Here is a 19,615-nt window from a genome sequence, read left to right on the forward strand (position 1 = left end):
GGATGGTAGGGCATGAAATACCGACTGTCGGCATGTCGGCTCAAAAAACAGTGAAAAATCTCATGTCGACCTTTTGACTGTCGACTTAGACCATGTTGACATAATGTTTGTGTCAACCTAATGACCTGTCAACATTGTCCCATGTCGACCTAGACCCCATGTCGACCTTGCAGTATGTCGACCTAGTGGTTTCGACATAATGACTGTCGACCATCTTTAGGTCGATCAACCGACAGTATCCATCCTGACACAGAAGCATCTTTTGCTGTGTAATTTTGCGTGTAATTGCGGCTATATCTGCATACCAAATAATGTTACAGTGTTTGTCAGCAAAACACTGCAGCATAGCAGTTCCTGTGCAGATACAGTCGCAAATACACACAGAATATAGGCATACCACATATAATTTTAATTAGCACAAGCTGCTTGTGTATCTTATTTGAATATTTGAAATGCATTTTGGCGGGGAAAAATGTTCAACTATGACATTTACTGTACATGAGCTATTTTGAGAGTCGGACACTTCCTGGTCTAAAAAAGTCGGTTTCCGATTTGTATTCAGAGCCATAAAGAGACAACATTACATTGGTTGAGTTTGGGAAAAAAGTCTGACATTATAATGTTTGACTTTGTGAAACTTTTTCCCTGCCGCTTAAACGCTTCAGTGTTATGCCTGGAGATTTCCCGGGATGAGCTGAGCTGCCGCAGCAGGTGCGCGCAAGTGGTGCCTCTAGCTGTGCACCACTGGCGCACCACCCTCTGTCGGCAACCTCCCCTTCACTCCCCTCATCCAATCACTCACCTGCCCAGCAAATGTAGGCCAGGGCCGCTGTCAATCACACCCCTCCACCACCACCGATCACTCCCTTCTGCCGATCACTCCCCTCCACCGAGCACTCCCCTCCGCTGAGCACTCCCCTTTGCCAAAGTTCGGGGCCACTTGGGAGCACTGGGACGAACACCCAAGCACACACCCCCCATCCCAGCATGGCCCTAAACTCTGGGAAAAAGCCTTCTACAGCAGCCCCAGGGGAGCAGTAGCTGCTGCAGAAATCAGTAGCTGTATCGGCTGTCCTTCAGTGGTGAGTATTTCTGTGGCAGGACATACCTACTTCATTAATTATATAGGAAGTGACAGACATAGTATGATTGCAATATTTGCGGACTACAGTAAGGAAATTAACCAGGAGAGGATGTGGATACACTATAAAGTGCCTTAATTAAACTGGAAAGGTGGGTGGAAAAGTGGAAAATGCAGTTTATTGTTGCTAAATGTAAAGTAATTTATTATGGGAACAAAAATAAACAAGCTACTAAATGGAGTTATTATAGTGAATTCTGCTGTAGAGAAGGACTTGGGGGTCATCATAGATGAAAAATTGGGTAATAGTGCATAATGCTCAAGTGCAGCAGCAAAAGTAAACAGGACACTGACATACATTAAAAGGGGAATGGATTCAATTGATGCCAATGTGATAGTGCCTCTTTACAAGGCATTGGTGAGACCACACTTGGAATATTGGGGCAGATGTATTAACCAGCGTTAAGTGCAAAAATGCACTTAACGCTGGTTAACTGGGGGGGATTACGTCTGTCCCTAATGTATTACTAGCGCACCTAACGTGCGCTAGTGACAGCCCGCCGAGTTACGCTCGGCGGGGCTGTCCCTGCAATCCCCCCCAGGGATTAACGTCCGGGGCGATGTATTAACAGCCTTCAAGGCGTTAATTCGCCCCGGCCGCTTCGCCAGCTCAGGGCTAGCGTTGTCCTATCCCCCACTATGGGGACAACGCTAGCCCTGCGTCTGGCTTGGGCTGCGCTGGAGATCTCGCGGTTTTTGCGAGATCTCACGCATGCCCAGTGCGGCCGGCCGGGGGACAGGAGATAGCGCATCAGTATTAACTGATGCACTATCTCCAGAAAGGGACATCGCCGAAGGGGGGAGTTAACGCTCCCCCGCTTCGGCAGACAAGATGTTAATACATCTTGTCGATGTCCCTTCCTGCTTCGCCTCGCTATTGAGGCGAAGCAGGAAGTATCATAGCGGCGCGATAAGCGCTGCTATGATACATCTGCCCCATTGTGTTCAGTTCTGGGCACCACTCTCAAAAAGGACAAAGATGAATTGGAACAGGTACAGAGAGGGGCAACTTAGCTAGTAAAAGGTCTCGAATCACTAGAATACGAACATAGGTTAACCAGGCTGAATATGTTTTTACTGGAGAAAAGGAGGTTAAAAGGTGATATAATTAGTATGTTCAAATACAGGATTGGGAATCATATGGAACTGGGAGATGATTTGTTCAGTAACAGGCCTATACTTAGGACACGCGGGCATGTACTGAGGCTCGAGGAAAATAAATTCCGTACTGAATTAAGAAGAGGATTCTTCACCATTAGAGCAGTAAAATGCTGATGCTCATTGCCGGTGGGGGTGTTCACAGCAACTACTGTTAATGAATTTAAATCAAAACTGAATGCAGTTTTGGCCACTAAGGGAATCCTATAGAATCCTATAGATATGACTTACTCAAGTCAGTAGTTTCACGTTAGATAGGTTGAACTCGATGGGCTAACGTCTTTTTTCAACCTTAATTACTATGTTACTATGTTACCCTGGTAGGTGTGTCCTGCCTCAGGAAAACCCACCACTCAACGGGTTAAATCAGCTCCCATTGCATTCCAGCCTATATATATTAAATATAACAATGAACTGCCAAAGGACAGAAACTAGACGACTGTGCTGGTATTACTTATGCTGCTTTCCCACTGCCTACACGGGTAAAGACCCGTTTTTTTTAAACGGGTCTTTAAACGGGTAAGAGTCATAAGACTCTTTCCCACTGCAGCTTTTAAACGGTAAATTACCGTTTAAAAGCTGTTTTTGTCACATTCACACTTACCCGTTTAAAAACCCGTTTAAGCAGTGTAAAGATAGGGGGGGGGGGGAATTTAAAAAAAAAAAACGGCGTGGGGTCCCCCCCACTGCCGTAACCAGCACCAGGCTGAAAGAGCCGGGGCTGGTAATAAAAAATCAGGAAACCCGACAAATAGGGGTTCCCTGATTTTTTACAACCAGCCCCAGGCTCCAGGTCCGGGGCTGGTTCCCAAAATACGGGGGACAAAATGACTAGGGGTCCCCCGTATTTTAAGAACCAGCCCCAGGCACAACCAGCCAGCAGGGTAATGCCACAGCCGGGGGACACTTATGATATAAGTTCCCGCGGCCAAAGCATTAACCCTACCGACCAGTCAGCCTGGCCAGGGGCCCTGGGGGAGTGGGGACCCCCCCAATAAAGGGGTCCCCCCCCTCCAGGACTTACCTGACCAGGCTGAAGCCTGGTGCTGTCCCCGGTGACCCTGGAGCGGTGGTCACCGGGCTGATGGTATTGTGTAAAAAATAGAATAAAAACCATTGTCTTTTACTGGTGAACTATGAGTCCCAGCAAGCCTCCCCCGCAAGCTGGGACTTGGAGAACCACAAGTCCCAGCCTGCGGGGCATTAAAGGGCCCGCTGGGTCTTGTAGTTCCACAGTAAAAGAAAGAGTTAAATAAACACACTGACACACGTGAAAAATAAAAGTTTAATACATACATAACACATACATACTGATACTTACCTATCTTGAGCCCGTAGGTAGCCCTGGTCCTGATGTCCTGGTCCGTGTCGGCGTCTGTATCCAGTCGGCATCCCTGTCGGCGACGGCGTCGGCGGTCCGGAGTCCGAAGAAATCCATTTGGGAAGCTGTGGAAGGAAATCCTACTCACCTGTCCCAGCGCGACGTAGTCCAGGTAAGGTCTTTGCAAAAAAAACAAACCGACACCCGAACCAGACCGGACTGACGGAGACACACGTGTGTTTGTTTACATCGTGCGGCTCCGCCTCCCGAATGCCGCTATTGGCCGCCTTGCGGCCTAGCGGCTCCTGATTGGCCGCTAGGCCGCAAGGCGGCCAATAGCGGCATTCGGGGGCGGAGCCGCACGATGTAAACACACCGTGTGTCTCCGTCAGTCCGGTCTGGTTCGGGTGTCGGTTTGTTTTTTTTGCAAAGACCTTACCTGGACTACGTCGCGCTGGGACAGGTGAGTAGGATTTCCTTCCACAGCTTCCCAAATGGATTTCTTCGGACTCCGGACCGCCGACGCCGTCGCCGACAGGGATGCCGACTGGATACAGACGCCGACACGGACCAGGACATCAGGACCAGGGCTACCTACGGGCTCAAGATAGGTAAGTATCAGTATGTATGTGTTATGTATGTATTAAACTTTTATTTTTCACGTGTGTCAGTGTGTTTATTTAACTCTTTCTTTTACTGTGGAACTACAAGACCCAGCGGGCCCTTTAATGCCCCGCAGGCTGGGACTTGTGGTTCTCCAAGTCCCAGCTTGCGGGGGAGGCTTGCTGGGACTCATAGTTCACCAGTAAAAGACAATGGTTTTTATTCTATTTTTTACACAATACCATCAGCCCGGTGACCACCGCTCCAGGGTCACCGGGGACAGCACCAGGCTTCAGCCTGGTCAGGTAAGTCCTGGAGGGGGGGGACCCCTTTATTGGGGGGGTCCCCACTCCCCCAGGGCCCCTGGCCAGGCTGACTGGTCGGTAGGGTTAATGCTTTGGCCGCGGGAACTTATATCATAAGTGTCCCCCGGCTGTGGCATTACCCTGCTGGCTGGTTGTGCCTGGGGCTGGTTCTTAAAATACGGGGGACCCCTAGTCATTTTGTCCCCCGTATTTTGGGAACCAGCCCCGGACCTGGAGCCTGGGGCTGGTTGTAAAAAATCAGGGAACCCCTATTTGTCGGGTTTCCTGATTTTTTATTACCAGCCCCGGCTCCTTCAGCCTGGTGCTGGTTTCGGCAGTGGGGGGGGACCCCATGCCGGTTTTTTTTTTAACGGGTAAAGGGCTACCCCTTTCCCACTGCCGAAAAAACGGCTATAACACGGTAAAAACACTGCTTTTTACACGGGTAACAAAAACCGGTATTTGTTACCCGTGTAAAGCAACCTGGAGCTTTCCCACTGCAGCTCTAGCCGTTTAAAAAGGCTAAAAAAACGGCATTTACACGTGTAAAGCCTGCAGTGGGAAAGGGGTATTAGTTTAAGTCTGTGCTTACCTATTTTTAAACTGAAATAATACACTTAGAAGAACTTCTATTTTAGAAACATCATCTAAGATGTCACAGGCGGATTCAGACTTCTAGTGCATACTGAGCATTTCATTAATATAGAAATCACCTGCTTGTATATTGTTTATAAAAACATTCTAGCCGAGACTGCAGATTCCAAATGCATTCCAGAAACACAATAAGGAATGCAGTGATCACACCTGCCACCCTTCTACATCACACATAGAGATGGTCCATATACCATCTGTATTGTAATGTTTTACTGCCACCGGGGTGCAAATAAACAGGCAAGGGTTTCCAAGGCCATTGTGGGATAGTTCCTACAGATAAGAACCTGAAATCTGCATCACCGCTAAATGTGAATGGAATTTTTTTATCAGAATCATTATAACCTCCACAGAACTTTCAGTTCAATTGAATAGCTAACACAATGCAATATGCAACCTACCATTAGAAAATTATAAAATAAAAATAAACAGAAAACATATATTCTTCTAGGATAATAACAAGGTAATGCTGGCAATGAATGCATGCAAAGCTACAGGATGCATTATAATCTCTCCATATGTAGGTAGGAGAAATGATTCACATGTGGATTATAAAAGCAATCCACTGATGTCCACACTACATACACATACAGTACTTAAGGTACATTGGCTACAAATAATGTTAACCCCTTCCCGACACATGACGTATATATACGTCATGTGTCGGTTGCGGGGGAATCAAGCCAGCTCACGGAGTGAGCTGGCTTGAAAGAGAGCAGGTAATGGCTGTATATTACAGCCAGGTACCTGCTCTCACGGCCACGAGCGGCGAGTTCGCCGTTCGTGGCCGTTTAACCCTTTAAGCACCGCGGGCAAAGCGCCCGCAGTGCTTAAATAGGTGATCGGAGGGGGGGCGCCCCCCTCCGGCGCCGATCGGGGGCCCCCGCGGCGAGATCGGAGGGTGCCGATCGGTTGCCATGGCAGCCAGGGGTCTAATGTAGACCCCTGTGCTGGCCGTGTCAGCATTCCTATTACATCCTGCCTGAGGCAGGATGTAATAGGAAGTGCTGAAAATCACTATGGCCCTTATTCTGATCGGTGCGGATATTCCCGAATTCTTACGGTGCGGCCCGCACGCCACGGTGTTCTGCCGCGTGCGGCCATCGTCCGTAGAAACGCCCACGTGTCCTCCGCATTCGGACGGACTCACTCTTTAGGAACAGGGCGTGTTTACGGACGACATACAAACCATGCGTGTGCGGGAGAAACACTCCGATTCTGCACGGTATTACAGAGTATTACAGAGTATGCACGGGAATACCGCATCCGAACGGGAGCCAAGCGGTGCTACCGCACGTAAGCGGTGTATTTACGCCAAAAAACCCACTATTATGTCTATTCTGCAATACATCACATGACCCACTTATTCAATTACCTATCCTCATACAAAAATGCTTATTTGGAATTGGAATCAATTAGATGCCAATATATCCTTACAAGCATGCCTAACACATGCATTGCACACATTAACCCTTACAGCAATTGAAGTGCAATGGTTTCAATTAAAGCACTGACAAGCGTCCTATTAGTGAGTAATGAGTAAAGGAGTCGATTCTATTGGGTTCAGGTGTTAATGCTTGTAGTCATTAGGCGGTCCGTTCGCCTACCGCAGGAACGAGTGGTGTCCGCAAAGCAATAGTAGCCTTTTGGACACCGCACATTTCTTCCCTTTTTGTTCGCGTACATTCGGAGTGGTATCCGAATGCACGCCCCCCAACATAAGTGTACTCCCCCGTGTCCGCCCATGTTTCCGCCCCGTTTTGCCCACTTTGAAACTACGCCCATGTGTCATTCCGCATGACGCCCATAATACGCCCATATTTCCCGATTGATTGCGGTGAACAGTTTTGTACGGGATTTGCCCGAACAGGTACGGAGTCAAGGCGTGGCACATGCGCGTTGCGTTCTCCACGCATGCGCAGACGCCGTAAAGACGCGATCCGAAAGTATGCGGAAAAGTACGCGTCAATCAGAATAAGGGCCTATGTTCAGCCATAGAGCTCTATGGCTGAACCTAGTACAGGCGATCGCGCCCCCTAGTGGTCAAGTACACTAGGGGGCCTTGTAGTAAAAGTAAAAAAAAAAAAAAAAAATAAGTTTAAAAATAAAAAAAAAATAAAAAAATATTAAAAGTTCAAATCACCCCCCTTTCCCCATTTCACAAATAAAAAAAAATAAAAAAAATAAACATATTTGGTATCGCCGCGTTCCTAAAAGTCCGATCTATTAAAATATAACATTAGTTATCCCGCACGGTTAAAGGCGTAAACGGAAAATAATTCCCAACGCCAAAACTACGTTTTTTGGTCGCATCGCCTACCCAAAAAAAAATAACTAAAAGAGATCAGAAAGTCGCCCATATCCCATAATGGTATTAATTAAAAAGTACACTTCAGCCCGCAAAAAATGAGCCCTCACCCAGGTCCGTAGGTGGAAAAATAAAAAAGTTATAAGCCGCAGAACATGGCGACGCGACGCAAATTAGAAAAACCGTAAAAGTTTCTATTTTTTTTTAGTGGTAAAACATAACGAAAACTATATAAGTTTGGTATCACCGGAATCGTAACGACCCATAGAATAAAGATAACCCATCATTTTAAACGAACTATGAACTCCAAAAAACCGTAACCAGCGCAAAATTGTGGAATTGCGTTTTTTTTCTTTTTTACCCCACATTGAATTATTTCCTGATTCCCCAGAATATTATACAGTATAGTAAATGGTACCATTAAAAAGTACAACTTGTCCCGCAAAAAAAAAGCCCTCATGTGTCTATATAGCCGAAAAATTAAAAAAGTTACGCTTATTTGAACGCGAGGAGAAAAAAAAAAAAAATTAACAAAAAAGGCCTCGTCGGGAAGGGGTTAAGGACCACAATACAGTGACTTCTCCAAGAGGAGAAGCCACAGCCAATCCTCCTTGAGCTGCCTAGGACCTTCCCAGGCGGCAGGATCGCATGCAGGGTCAAATGCTCCGGTGTTCAGCACCCTCCTGCAAACTTTAAATTTGCTCCTTATCATACTTTACAAAGGGACAGTGCACACCAAAAAAAATATGGGGTTTATTCTAGTTCATTCTTTCTGACAAAATCCTTCTTAGATGGACAAAACCATGTGCACTGCAGGGGGGCAGATGAAACATGTGCAGAGAGAATTAGATTTGGGTGAGTTATTTTGTTTCTGTGCAGGGAAAATACTGACTGCATGATTTTACACTTCAATATATATCTCACTTTGAAGAAAAACCCCACCCAAATCTAATTCTCTCTGCACAAGTTACATCTGCCCCACCCGCAGTGCACATGGGCCCTTATTCTGATCGGTGCGGCCGGAGCCGCATATGCGGCTCCGACCGCACAGACGAATCCCCGCCTTGCGTACGGATCGCCACCTCCGTCCGTACGCGGATATGTGGCGATCCGTATGAAAGTGGACGGGGATACGCCTCCTCCACCTTGGGAGCTGCCCCTGCATTCGATGGTCGCCGAACATCGAATGCAGGGCCGCACGCTCCACCAGGTCCCGCAACACAAGACCACACGGACACTTGTCCGTGTGAAATCTTGTATTGGGGTGGGCAGCTGACATCCGGCGATGTCAGCTGCCCGCCCCCTACACGCGCGTCATGGCCTCATTACCATGCATACGCCCCGCGTTTGCATGGGAACGCCCATGAAACGCGGGGCGTATGCATAGGGAAATGAGGCTAAGTAGCCCCTCACGCCCCTATCCGCCCCCTTTGCGGCGGTCAAAAGAAGTGTGCGGCGATTTCACCTGCACATGCGCAGAGTGCCCTCTGCACATGCGCAGAGCGAAAACATCGGCGGAACGGCCGCATGCGGCCGTTTCCGAACCGATCAGAATAAGGGCCATGGTTTTGTCCATCTAAGAAGGATTTTGTCAGAAAGAATGGACTAGAATAACCCCCTATGTGTGGTTTCACAAGGAAGGGGCATGTCCACACAATAGTACTCCCATTTCAAACTATGCCACACAGTAGCACAACTTATTCACATTACACAGCAACAGTGCTGTAACCAGTCATTTTGGTGCTCTCTGCCAGAAAGGGAATTGGTGATCCCCTCCACCACAGAAGACAGGGAGAGTGCGTGCCGAAGGTGCACGCAAAAAATGTGGGGGTGTGGCTTCATGGGGAAAGGGCATGGCCACATGACAATACGAATAACACCGTAATGCCCATTACACATTATGCCACATGCTGTTATGCCCATTACACATTATGCCTCATTGTAATGCCTATTACGCATTATGCTACACATCGTGATGCCCCTTACAGCACTCCGTAATGCCCATTACACATTGTGTCGCACACTGGAATTCCCCTTACAGAATATGCTGAACACTTTAATTCCCATATGACATTATGCCACACATTATGCTATGCATAATGCCCCAGGTACTACTGCTTATACACACAATGCCCCAGTAGTACCCCTTACAAAATGCCCCCAGTAGTGCCTATTACACATAATGCTAACAGTAGTGCCCCTTACACAATGCCCAGAGTAGTGCCTATTGCAGTATGCCCCCGGTACTGCTAACTGTGTAAGCCAGTCCAGTTTAGCCCTGTGCCTGGCAGAGCTTGCATAGGTGCTGAAATGATTTTCAAATATGCTGCCTGCTACCTTACACCCACACCAGATGCCGACAGTAGTAGTGCTGCATAACGCCCACACCAAATGTCAACAGTAGTAGCGCTGCCTAACACCTACACCAGTTGCCGACTGTATTACTCTCTCACACACTTTATTTACCTTAAAATCAGTCTGGCAGCTCATCATCTCCTCCTTCCTTTCAAGAGCCCTGCTCCTGTGTAGCTCCACCCCCTCATCCAATTTAGCCCCACCCCTTCATCCAGTGTAGCCCTTCCCTCAATCCTGTGTTACTCCGCCACCTTTCTAATCCCTGCAGCCACTGATGTAGTCAAATGGGGTTGGGAGCCGGAAAGGGAGCTCCATGCTGCCAGCGCCGCTGTCTGAGGGCAGCAGTGGAAATGCAGAGCAGGGAGAGTGCCTCTCCTGCTCGGTGCCTCAATGTGCTGCATCCTCTGCTGAGTGGCTAGCGCTGGCCCCAGAGCCGAATTTCCCATTAGGCACGTGAGGCACCGGCCTAGGGGCGGCACATGTTTGGGGGCGGCACTTGGATGCCTGTGATAGTACTGTCAGCCCAAAATGTACCAATAACTGCAAAATATCCAGTGTACTGTACTATATTCCATCTTAAATAGAGTGTAAATGAATAGGACATGCAGATACTGCCCCTATAAACTGTCCTACTTAGTAAACATTATTGTTGTGCCTAGGGGCGCCCTCATCCCTAAATCCGCCCCTGGCTGGCCCTGATCGCTTGCGATATATATCACATGTGGTCCTTGTGCATGCGATATATTGCATGAGATCCTATTCCCCACTGTCAGGAGGATGTGCAAGCAGGTCCAATCTCTGACTCCAATCCAATGTGCATGGGACCGCACATCGAATTGGATCTATTGTTAAACAGATGCAATTTAGCCACTTTTCACCTGATTTCTATGCCCGATCCGCCGGAATCGGGTGAAAAGTGGTCAAATTGCATTAGTTTATGGCCGGCATTACTGACAATTGATTTAGATCAATCTTTTTTGCATCACACCTCCCTATACTATCAGATTATAGCCACAGCACCCCTAGGCCAATAGTTTCTTATTGGGAAATTAAGAAACAACATTTTATTCAAATAAATTATGTTTAAATGTCATTTTTAGGTTTAATTATGTAAGCTCCACTGGGGCAGGGACTGATGTGAATGTTCAAATATCCTCTGTAAAGTGCTGCGGAATATGTGTGTGCTATATAACAAACTGGTAATAAATAAATAATAGATTATATGGACCATAAATAATTTTAATTGGTCCTGGACCACCAAACCAGGGCACCCCTGCAAGGGTCCCAAGGCACCCAGTGTGTCACTGCACACAGTTTAGGAACCACTAGGTGAAGGTAATCACATTTTTTTAAATCACATGGGACAATACTGGGGCAATTTGTCAATTTCCTTAGCAGAAGGTACAGTAGCTGGTTATGCACTGTGAAATAATCATGCCAAACCGACAATGACCCACTGTTTGGCCCATGAATCTTCAGTGTGTGACAACAGTACCTTTAGAAGAGAATTGTTGCAAAAATACACTTGTTTCTAATACTGTACTTATTTTTTCCCCTCTCAATATATTAAAGCAATCCTTACAATTCTCTCAGTGCTCATTTCCTTTAGGCTCACTGCAGTTTTGGAAATTGCAGATCGCTGAAACTTGCTGTATATGGTATTCCCATGAAAATACAGACCTCAATGAAATTCATCAATTCCAAAACTGCTAAATGGTTACTGTGATCATTAAATGCACTAACTGGCAGTATTTAATTGCACATTCTTATGAAATCATCATAAAAAACAGGTAAATAATAAAATGATGCATACATCAGTGGCAAATGACAGGTACATCATTACAGACAGATCAGCAGTTATTGACCTTATCCTTTTGGGTTTCGCAGTCCTGTGATTAATTGCGCTAAACACTGAAATGATACTCCTATTACCGTCTTTCTAAGATGATTAAGTGAAGACAAACATTTAAATATAACCAGTCAATCTGTCTATTTTTACCATACTTTTTAAAGGAGTCTCTGAGCAAGATGCTCAGTTTACACCTGCCTCATAGCATATAGTGGACTTGTGACCTTGGTTACCTACATAGTTACCTACACTCCCACACCCCACAGTACACTTCCGTTTTTGACATAAATTTCCTGCTGCTATGCATTGACCTCTTAATCTCCCGGATTCCATAGATTCTCCCAGGGGTGCCACTACGAGATTCTTTACTAGGAGAGTGATTTGCTGTAGCTACTCTCTGCAGTTGACTCTCATTATGCCTTCTTGTGGGATCCCCTGACAGGAGAGAGACAGCAGAATAATTATCACACATGGTTTTCGATATATGTACTGGTGTGCACTCATCCATAGCATGCTGCTGTTGCTGCTGTTAGCTGTAAGGGTAAGATTTTTTGCTAGTAATCTTTCTGTTCTTAAACACATAATTGTTTAATATTATAATCTATCTATTGTCTATCTATTATCTTCTAGAAGGTACTTAAAATTAGAAGTAGTTTCTGATTGGTTGCCCATAGCAACATCCCATGTGAAATACAACTCTTAGTAAATTTCCCCCAGTATGTGGTGTCCATACTGATTTGGTTAATGCTATAATGGAATGGAAAACAGCACATCCAATAAACATAGGAAGGTGCCTACAAGTTGCAAACAGTCCATTGTTTAGAATTTATTATACTGTAAACATACTTATATGCTTACGGATGAATGCACACACACAGTCAAATTGCATTTGGATGGTGCTATGACAAAGTGGGCGCTTCCTTTGTGATAGACAGCAGCGGTGTAACTATAGCACCGTAGCCTCCGCCACTGGGGGGGGGGGGCGCTGTGCATGTGGGGGCGCCGGGGGCTGCGGTGCTATAGTTACACCCCCCCAATCCCCCGCAGACTTACCTATCTCGCTCCGTTCTTCTGCAGAGGACCACCACAAAATGTCCGCCCCCATATAGCACACTGTTCTCTGAAACTGTCTGCTGTATGGGGGCATCCATTTTGTGGTGGTTCTCAGCAGAAGAACGGAGCCGCCGGGACCAGCGCGATAGGTAAGGCTGCGGGGGATTGGGGGGGTTTGCATGGGTGGCGGCGGTGGGCCCAAAACCGGTGGGCCCCATAATCCCAAAATTTAGCTACGCACTGATAGACAGAATCAATGTAGTGCTCCTTTCTTGTTCTTTACAGTGATGTTCCTCTCAGATTAAAGATTTTCATGCAAAAAACGATAAAAGAAACAATGTGTAAGTCTGCTTGTTCTGTACATATAATCAGATAGATTCGTCTAATTAATCTGATTATATGACCCCCCCCCCCCCTTCTGTCTATCACAAAGGAAGTGCCCACTTTGTCATATCACTTTCTCTTTATATACATTACGTTTCAAGTCTTAAGAGTTAGACTTTTTTTATGATAAAGGAGCAGCATCCTGGAGCACTCGATTTGAACCATAACACCAATTATAACCAAATTTAATTTGGAATTTATTGCATAGGCATTACATTAATCATGTATTGAATACTGTGTTGAGTTTGAAGATTAGAAGAAAATAAATATCACAGTGAATCTATAGTGGAAACAAGAGACCCCATATTGCAGACAACGTTAGCATCAATACTTGCAAAACTTCCCAAAATACCGGGAGATGTACGCGAACACATCCCCTCGCATGCGGTCAAAGGGGAGAGAACTCATTCGATGGTCACTGAGCATCGAATGCTTTCTCTCTCCTTTAGAAATAATAGTCAGTCTAAACTGACTTTTATTTCTGTCTGAGTCTGCCGAAGAAGGGGTGGGCATTGATGTCATGTGACATCAGCCGTCCGCCCCCGGCAGGCATCGGCTCACCTGCGTTCCCAGGAAAATGCCCTGCGTTGGACTAATGTCCGCCCCCCTCCCTTTCCGTTCAATGCGAACAACCTCAGAGTGTGAGAGGGTCTGCATATGAGCAAATACGCATAAGCACATGGGCAGGCCCCCCACCATCGGAGCGGGACCGAATGTGGCCCCTTTGTTTGTTCACTGATCAAAATGCACAAAAAATGTATTGTTAAGGGATCCTTAAATGGAAATCAAGAAGCTCTCTGATATACCTCACTGACTTCTGTAAATTACATTTACCCTTTAAAATTAAGTGCACTTTTAAAATTCACATATCATACAGAGGGTAATCTAATCTTCAGGTATACATGCAAAGGCACTCTTACAGTACAATTATGTCACAGAGTTTCCTGTGATCCTTTATGGGCTACAAAGAAAAATCAATGGCATTTGTGAGTTCAGGTTTCTTGGGAAACTGTCCGAACCTCAGCAACTCACACTCTGCACTTTATAGAATTGACCCCTAATAGTTCAATACACAGTACAGTATCTCTCTCTCTCTCTCCGATCCCTGCTGCGATCTTCCCTGCAGCGCCGCCGGCCGCATCCTCCATAGGTTTCTATGGGGGATGCGAAGCTGCCCTATGTATCAACATCGGACAGCCCGGCATCGCACCCCTGGGCTATCGCCATTCTGATATGGCGATAGCCCATTGTAGCCTATAGCTACACATCGCACTGCCCAAGCGGCAGTGTGGTCAGTGGGGTTGCAGGGGGGGTCAGCGCGTAACCGCGCATGTGCAGACCCCCCGGCTTCCGGCTCCAGGCATCGCAGGGACGGGCTCCTTTCGGAGCCCTGTCCCTGCGCCCTTAAGCGTCATACATTCAGGTGATATGATCGCCTTTTAAAATGCGATCCTGGGCGGTAATATTCCGCCCAGATCGCATTGTAAATGTAATCTTGATAAATGTGCCCCTTATTCTCTTTCTTCCTTGATTGTTTTCCCTGGTAATACCATTGGTACAGATACTATGGTACAGTTACTATTAAACAAAAAATATTAGCCAAGTGGCTAGTTTCAAGCTATTAATAGGCGCAGCATTGTTGAATAGATTCAAAAACTGTGCCCCTCCCTCCTGTATCACACAACTGCCTTAGTTATTATATACATTCAGCAGAAACCAACCTTTTTCTTTGGCTAGGAATATTTTTTTAATTTTGGTGCCCCTGTGTATGCCCTCTTCAGGGACAGCTGGAAACACCACCTACCTGGTAGAGGCATGTATCTATCTATCTATCTATCTATCCATACACACACACACACACACACATACATTTATGTAAAAAAAGAGCATAGAAGACACTACAGTATGTGAAAATCTATTGCGGGGAAAAATACAACATTAAGGGCCCCATTTACTGTTCATTGAGGTTTATATTAAAATAATTAAAAAATAATAATTTTATACCAAGATACATTTAAAATGACATGCAGGGTCAGGTGTTCTGATAGGAGGCTATGCCAGCGCCAGCAATGTGTGAACTAAAGTGATCACATCATAAGGGATTGTTTTACTTTATGCTGCAGACCTACTGTGCATGAGTAATTAGACTGCACAGGCACCAATGCCTGTTACTGGGAAGGGATCAGGACAATCCCTCTTCTGGTAAATTGTGCAATATGTAGTCTACAGACTGTAATGGCTAATGTTAGCACTATTCCAAGCATTTCAATTACTCTCATTTTTTTCCCTTTTATGTTTTATGTACCAGGCAATAACATACTTCATTTGTACACGACCTAAAATAAACTAATCTGGGTGTTAGTACCTAAAATTACCTATTTTGTCTATAACAACCTAACAAGACCTAATTTTGTTACTTAAGTTGAAACTATATAAATTTACTGTGGAAATGTGTTTTCTGATACAGCTTTGCTGTGTAGTGTATGTAGCAGGACTACTGGCTCCTGAGATTTATGGGTGCAAGCGTACTGTACGCATGCACAATCCATTCGCTTTTATGGGAAAGCTGCTGCTGCAAATGGATAACAGTCTCCCATGGCATAGCGGGCCCTTGATGTGTGCGCATCCCAGGAGCAAACACATTACAATATGTGCAGCCCCTGCCTCATGTCAGAGTGAAGCCAGCGCCACAGACAAGACAGTATCTGGGGGCAGCCCACATCTCCCGGAACCAAAGAGTGACGGAACCAGGGGTTGGGATGCGTCGCCACGCTACTTTACAAAGCAATGCCCCCACCCCACAAAGCCACATTTCCTTTTTAATGGCCACAACACCAGGTGTGGAAGCAGGGCTGGTGTAAGGCTTCTAAGCACCCTAGGCATAACTTCCACCTACTGCGCCCCCACCCACCATATTGCCACCAATACCCACTTTCCAACCCCTTGAGGAATGCTTGTCTAACATTCCGGAATGGCAGAAAGGCTCCCACAAACCTGGAGGCCTCCATTTGCCACCCCCAACAGAGTGTAAGGAGGAGGAAGCAGTTAAATAGGGAAGTATGCCTCAAGTAAAAGTATGGAGATAAGGTCTTAGAAGTTCCACAGCAGACACCTGCATTAAGTACAAAAAGGTACAAAATCCTCATAGAAATCCTTGATTTTTTGATAGGCAGATTTAGTGGAGCCCCTTCAGATCCTGGCGCCCTAGGCAGCTGCCTAAAGGTGGCTAATGGTAGAGCCAGCCCTGTGTGGAAGGGGTAAGTGATGCGGCTGTGCATATCAGTAATAAAGACATAGTACTTCTACCATAATAATATGTTGCATGATTTTTCATAAATTCCTGAATTTGAATTTTTAAAACCTATAAAATCCTAAAACATGGATTGGAAAAACCTAATTTTAGTTTTTTAGATCCTAGTACTTTCACTGGTGTTCACTAAAATTGTATTTATTTTTTTTTGGGGGGGGGGGGGGGGGAGGGGTAGAATTTCTGTGACATTATTTTCATGTGATCAATTGGAGCTAATATACTAAAAGCTGGAACCCCGATGATGTCACAGAACATTCCTAAGGACAGAACGGAGCATGCTCATTACAGAACCATACCAAAGTTATTCACAGGGTTTTCAAAAATAAATATTAATTCTGACCAAGATGCTGATGTATTTCCTGAACACATACAAATGACCGAATGCAGAAGAAGTATTACTTTTAACAAGATAACGAGATTTAATGAGCAATGGCTCATTAGATGTGACCAGCACTTCATTTCTTAGTCACATATAAAGACACCGGTATGCGTGCCACTTATTGACATGATATGTATACATATTTGCAGAAAAGGAATTATGATCAATTGGCAATAGCTACAGTAATACAATACATGCTATCTCTGATGCTCACAACTTCTGCCAATGTAACATTTTACTGACTTTAATAAAGTGTTTGATACTTGTTCAGTCTCACCTGATGCACCACATATGCCCGGGGACTAATATTCACATACAAATATAATATTGTAAAACAGGATACATGAAATTGTAGCCTCAAGCTATAGGCAATCAGTAAGATAAATCTGTATTGCAGAACGTTTGACTACATATAATCTACACTTTATTGAATGTGTGAAAATGTCACCAGTCATTACATTTCGATACAAGAAAAAGTGTATTATGATGTATCAGGAAGTCATTGTAGTGTCACTCTTGGTGGTACCTACTGTATATAGATATTAAAAGCATACTCATTTCAGTGTCAGTGTTTATAAACATTATAGCATCATTGTCAGTTGAAGTTACTATTGCAAGCATTCAGTGTTACATACATAAGCAGACATAAAGCTATGTTAGTGACACTTCCATGACAGCATTCATTTTGTGCCAGTGTACAGTATTTTGCTTTCCAGTAGGAGAACCCTGTTATCATGTTTAGCAGTCAGTAACTAAAGGTAATATAATCACAGTATCTATTTTACTGAGAAGCAAGTCTTTCAGTTGTACATTCATTTGAATCAATAGTCAACATTTAAATGTGCTGCATTGCCTGCAGATACCAAACTTTCAGAAGCAAAATAAAATTAAAAGTCAACTTTTTTTAAATGAAATACTGTGTTAGGTTTATGACAAATTATTAACATTTGGTTATCATGTAATGTCAGATGCTAAGATTGTAGTACCAGTATTTAATTGTATTCTGCTAGGTGGACATTTCAACACTAATTTAAGTTAATTGCTGACTTGTAACGTCTGCCAGATTCCAATATAAATGTAGAAACCTTGATCCTACTTAATGTGTCCTTGACACCACTGAGGATCAGCTAATGACACCAACTATTTAGTGACTAGCCTACTATCCTGTTATAGTATTGATAAGGGATTCCCAAACTGCTAGCTCAATATGCAAGCATGGCAACAGAATATAGTAGATGCTGACAATAATATAACATTACTAGCAACCTTGTCTCATAATAATAATAATAATAATAATAATAATAATATTAATAGTAATAATGTTTATAGCCTGTGATGTCACATAACATTTGGTAAAAGCATTCATAACACTGTCCCCTGCATATTTAGGAACCTTTGTCCCTGTTTCAAACCTTGACATGTGAAATATTATTATGTTAGTCCAGCACAGTCACTTACATTCCCAGGTCGCTGTAGATGTTGAAGAATTCCATTTGGTTGCAGGCTTGTATCCATCCCACCACCCAGGTCTCATGCCTGGGTAAGGGTGGCATGACCACACGGGCCGAAGCTTTGAAGTAGGGGGTCTTGTATCTTAAGACAATGGGCGAGTTCTCCTCTATGGAGGTAGGGCACTGGTCTATGGTGGCACACACATCATACACGGTGATGTTCTCCCTCCTGACGCGGGACTTGCAGGTGATGCTTTGCAGACAGCCCATGATCGGTGCTTCGGTCGGGGGCAGGAGGGCAGATGCATCAATTACACCGAACAGGGCAATCTCAATGGTAAAATGTGTGTTGAACGTATGTGACAGTGATACAGCAATTCTACACCTATATGTACACATACATGCTGCAGATCTCCTCAAGCCAGCAGCGAGCAGCCTGGTGAGTGCACTGCCTTTTAGCCAGATGGTAATATTATACAGTACACTGATGGATGGATACCCCCCTCCCCGTCCCTCCTCCTCCTCTTCATCTTCTTCTCCCTACCATGCTGTCTTCCAGTGCCACCTGCCCCTGCTTCCTTCTAGCCGCCCCCCTCTCAGCCTCTGCCCTCCACCCCAGGCCAGTGCTAGCCTCTCCCCCAGTGCCCTGCTAGGGTAGCCAGGACTTGTCATGTCCCAGGTGGCCAGGGGCTGATGAGATCGTTGTGGCTGGGTTCTCTCTTGCTGCTGCTGTCAGTGGCTTTGTCACTGTGCTGTTTGGGAAGGGAGGGGGTTCTCAGGCTGATACTCCCACCCACCGTGCTGTCAGTGCATCAGAAGGAGTCAGGGAGATCCTTGCCATATGCGGGCTGTGGTAGATCCAAATGCACTGCATGATCCTCAGCTATAAGTACCAACATGCACCTCTCTGTGTCTGCTGAGGGAGGGGAGGCAGGGAGCTAGCTGAGGAGGCTGTGTGAGTATCTCCATCATCTGCATACGCCCTCCTTTGTCATTTATCTTTGCTTCTTTAATTCTCTACATGTGCACCTTCCCCAAAGCTACCACTGCATAGCGGCTATTACCTACGCTACAGTGGCTGTGCGGTAAAGACTGTCATGATGAGTTTGTCCCTTCTCGGCCACACTAAGATTAGAAGGTTTAAATCCCCAGATACACTCGCATGCAGGTTAAAGGAGCCCAGCATTAGTGTATATATATAATGGCTGTGTGCTTGTAAGTAAACAGCGTAACACAAACATTGCTAAATGTCAAATGACAGGAATAGCCACTATTGATAGATTTTATATGAGTGGAAAAGAACTTTAAATCAATAGGTTATTGCTTCAGATACCAACATGTATGTAC

General features: G+C 45.3%; 1 protein-coding gene across 1 annotated transcript in view; it reads right to left on the reverse strand.

Annotated features, from left to right (window-relative positions):
* Window positions 1–19,298, reverse strand: part of FAM78B (family with sequence similarity 78 member B) — a 150,242-nt gene extending 130,944 nt beyond the window's left edge. The window contains exon 1 of the mRNA XM_083156732.1: window positions 18,276–19,298. Within this exon, the coding sequence (XP_083012858.1) occupies window positions 18,276–18,667 (392 nt within the window). The 5' untranslated portion in view covers window positions 18,668–19,298. The remainder of the gene's footprint in view (window positions 1–18,275) is intronic.
* Between the last annotated feature and the right edge of the window lie 317 nt (window positions 19,299–19,615).

This window comes from Crinia signifera, chromosome 8, assembly GCF_055691185.1.
Source record: "Crinia signifera chromosome 8, ASM5569118v1, whole genome shotgun sequence".
In the NCBI taxonomy this organism is placed as follows: domain Eukaryota; kingdom Metazoa; phylum Chordata; class Amphibia; order Anura; family Myobatrachidae; genus Crinia; species Crinia signifera.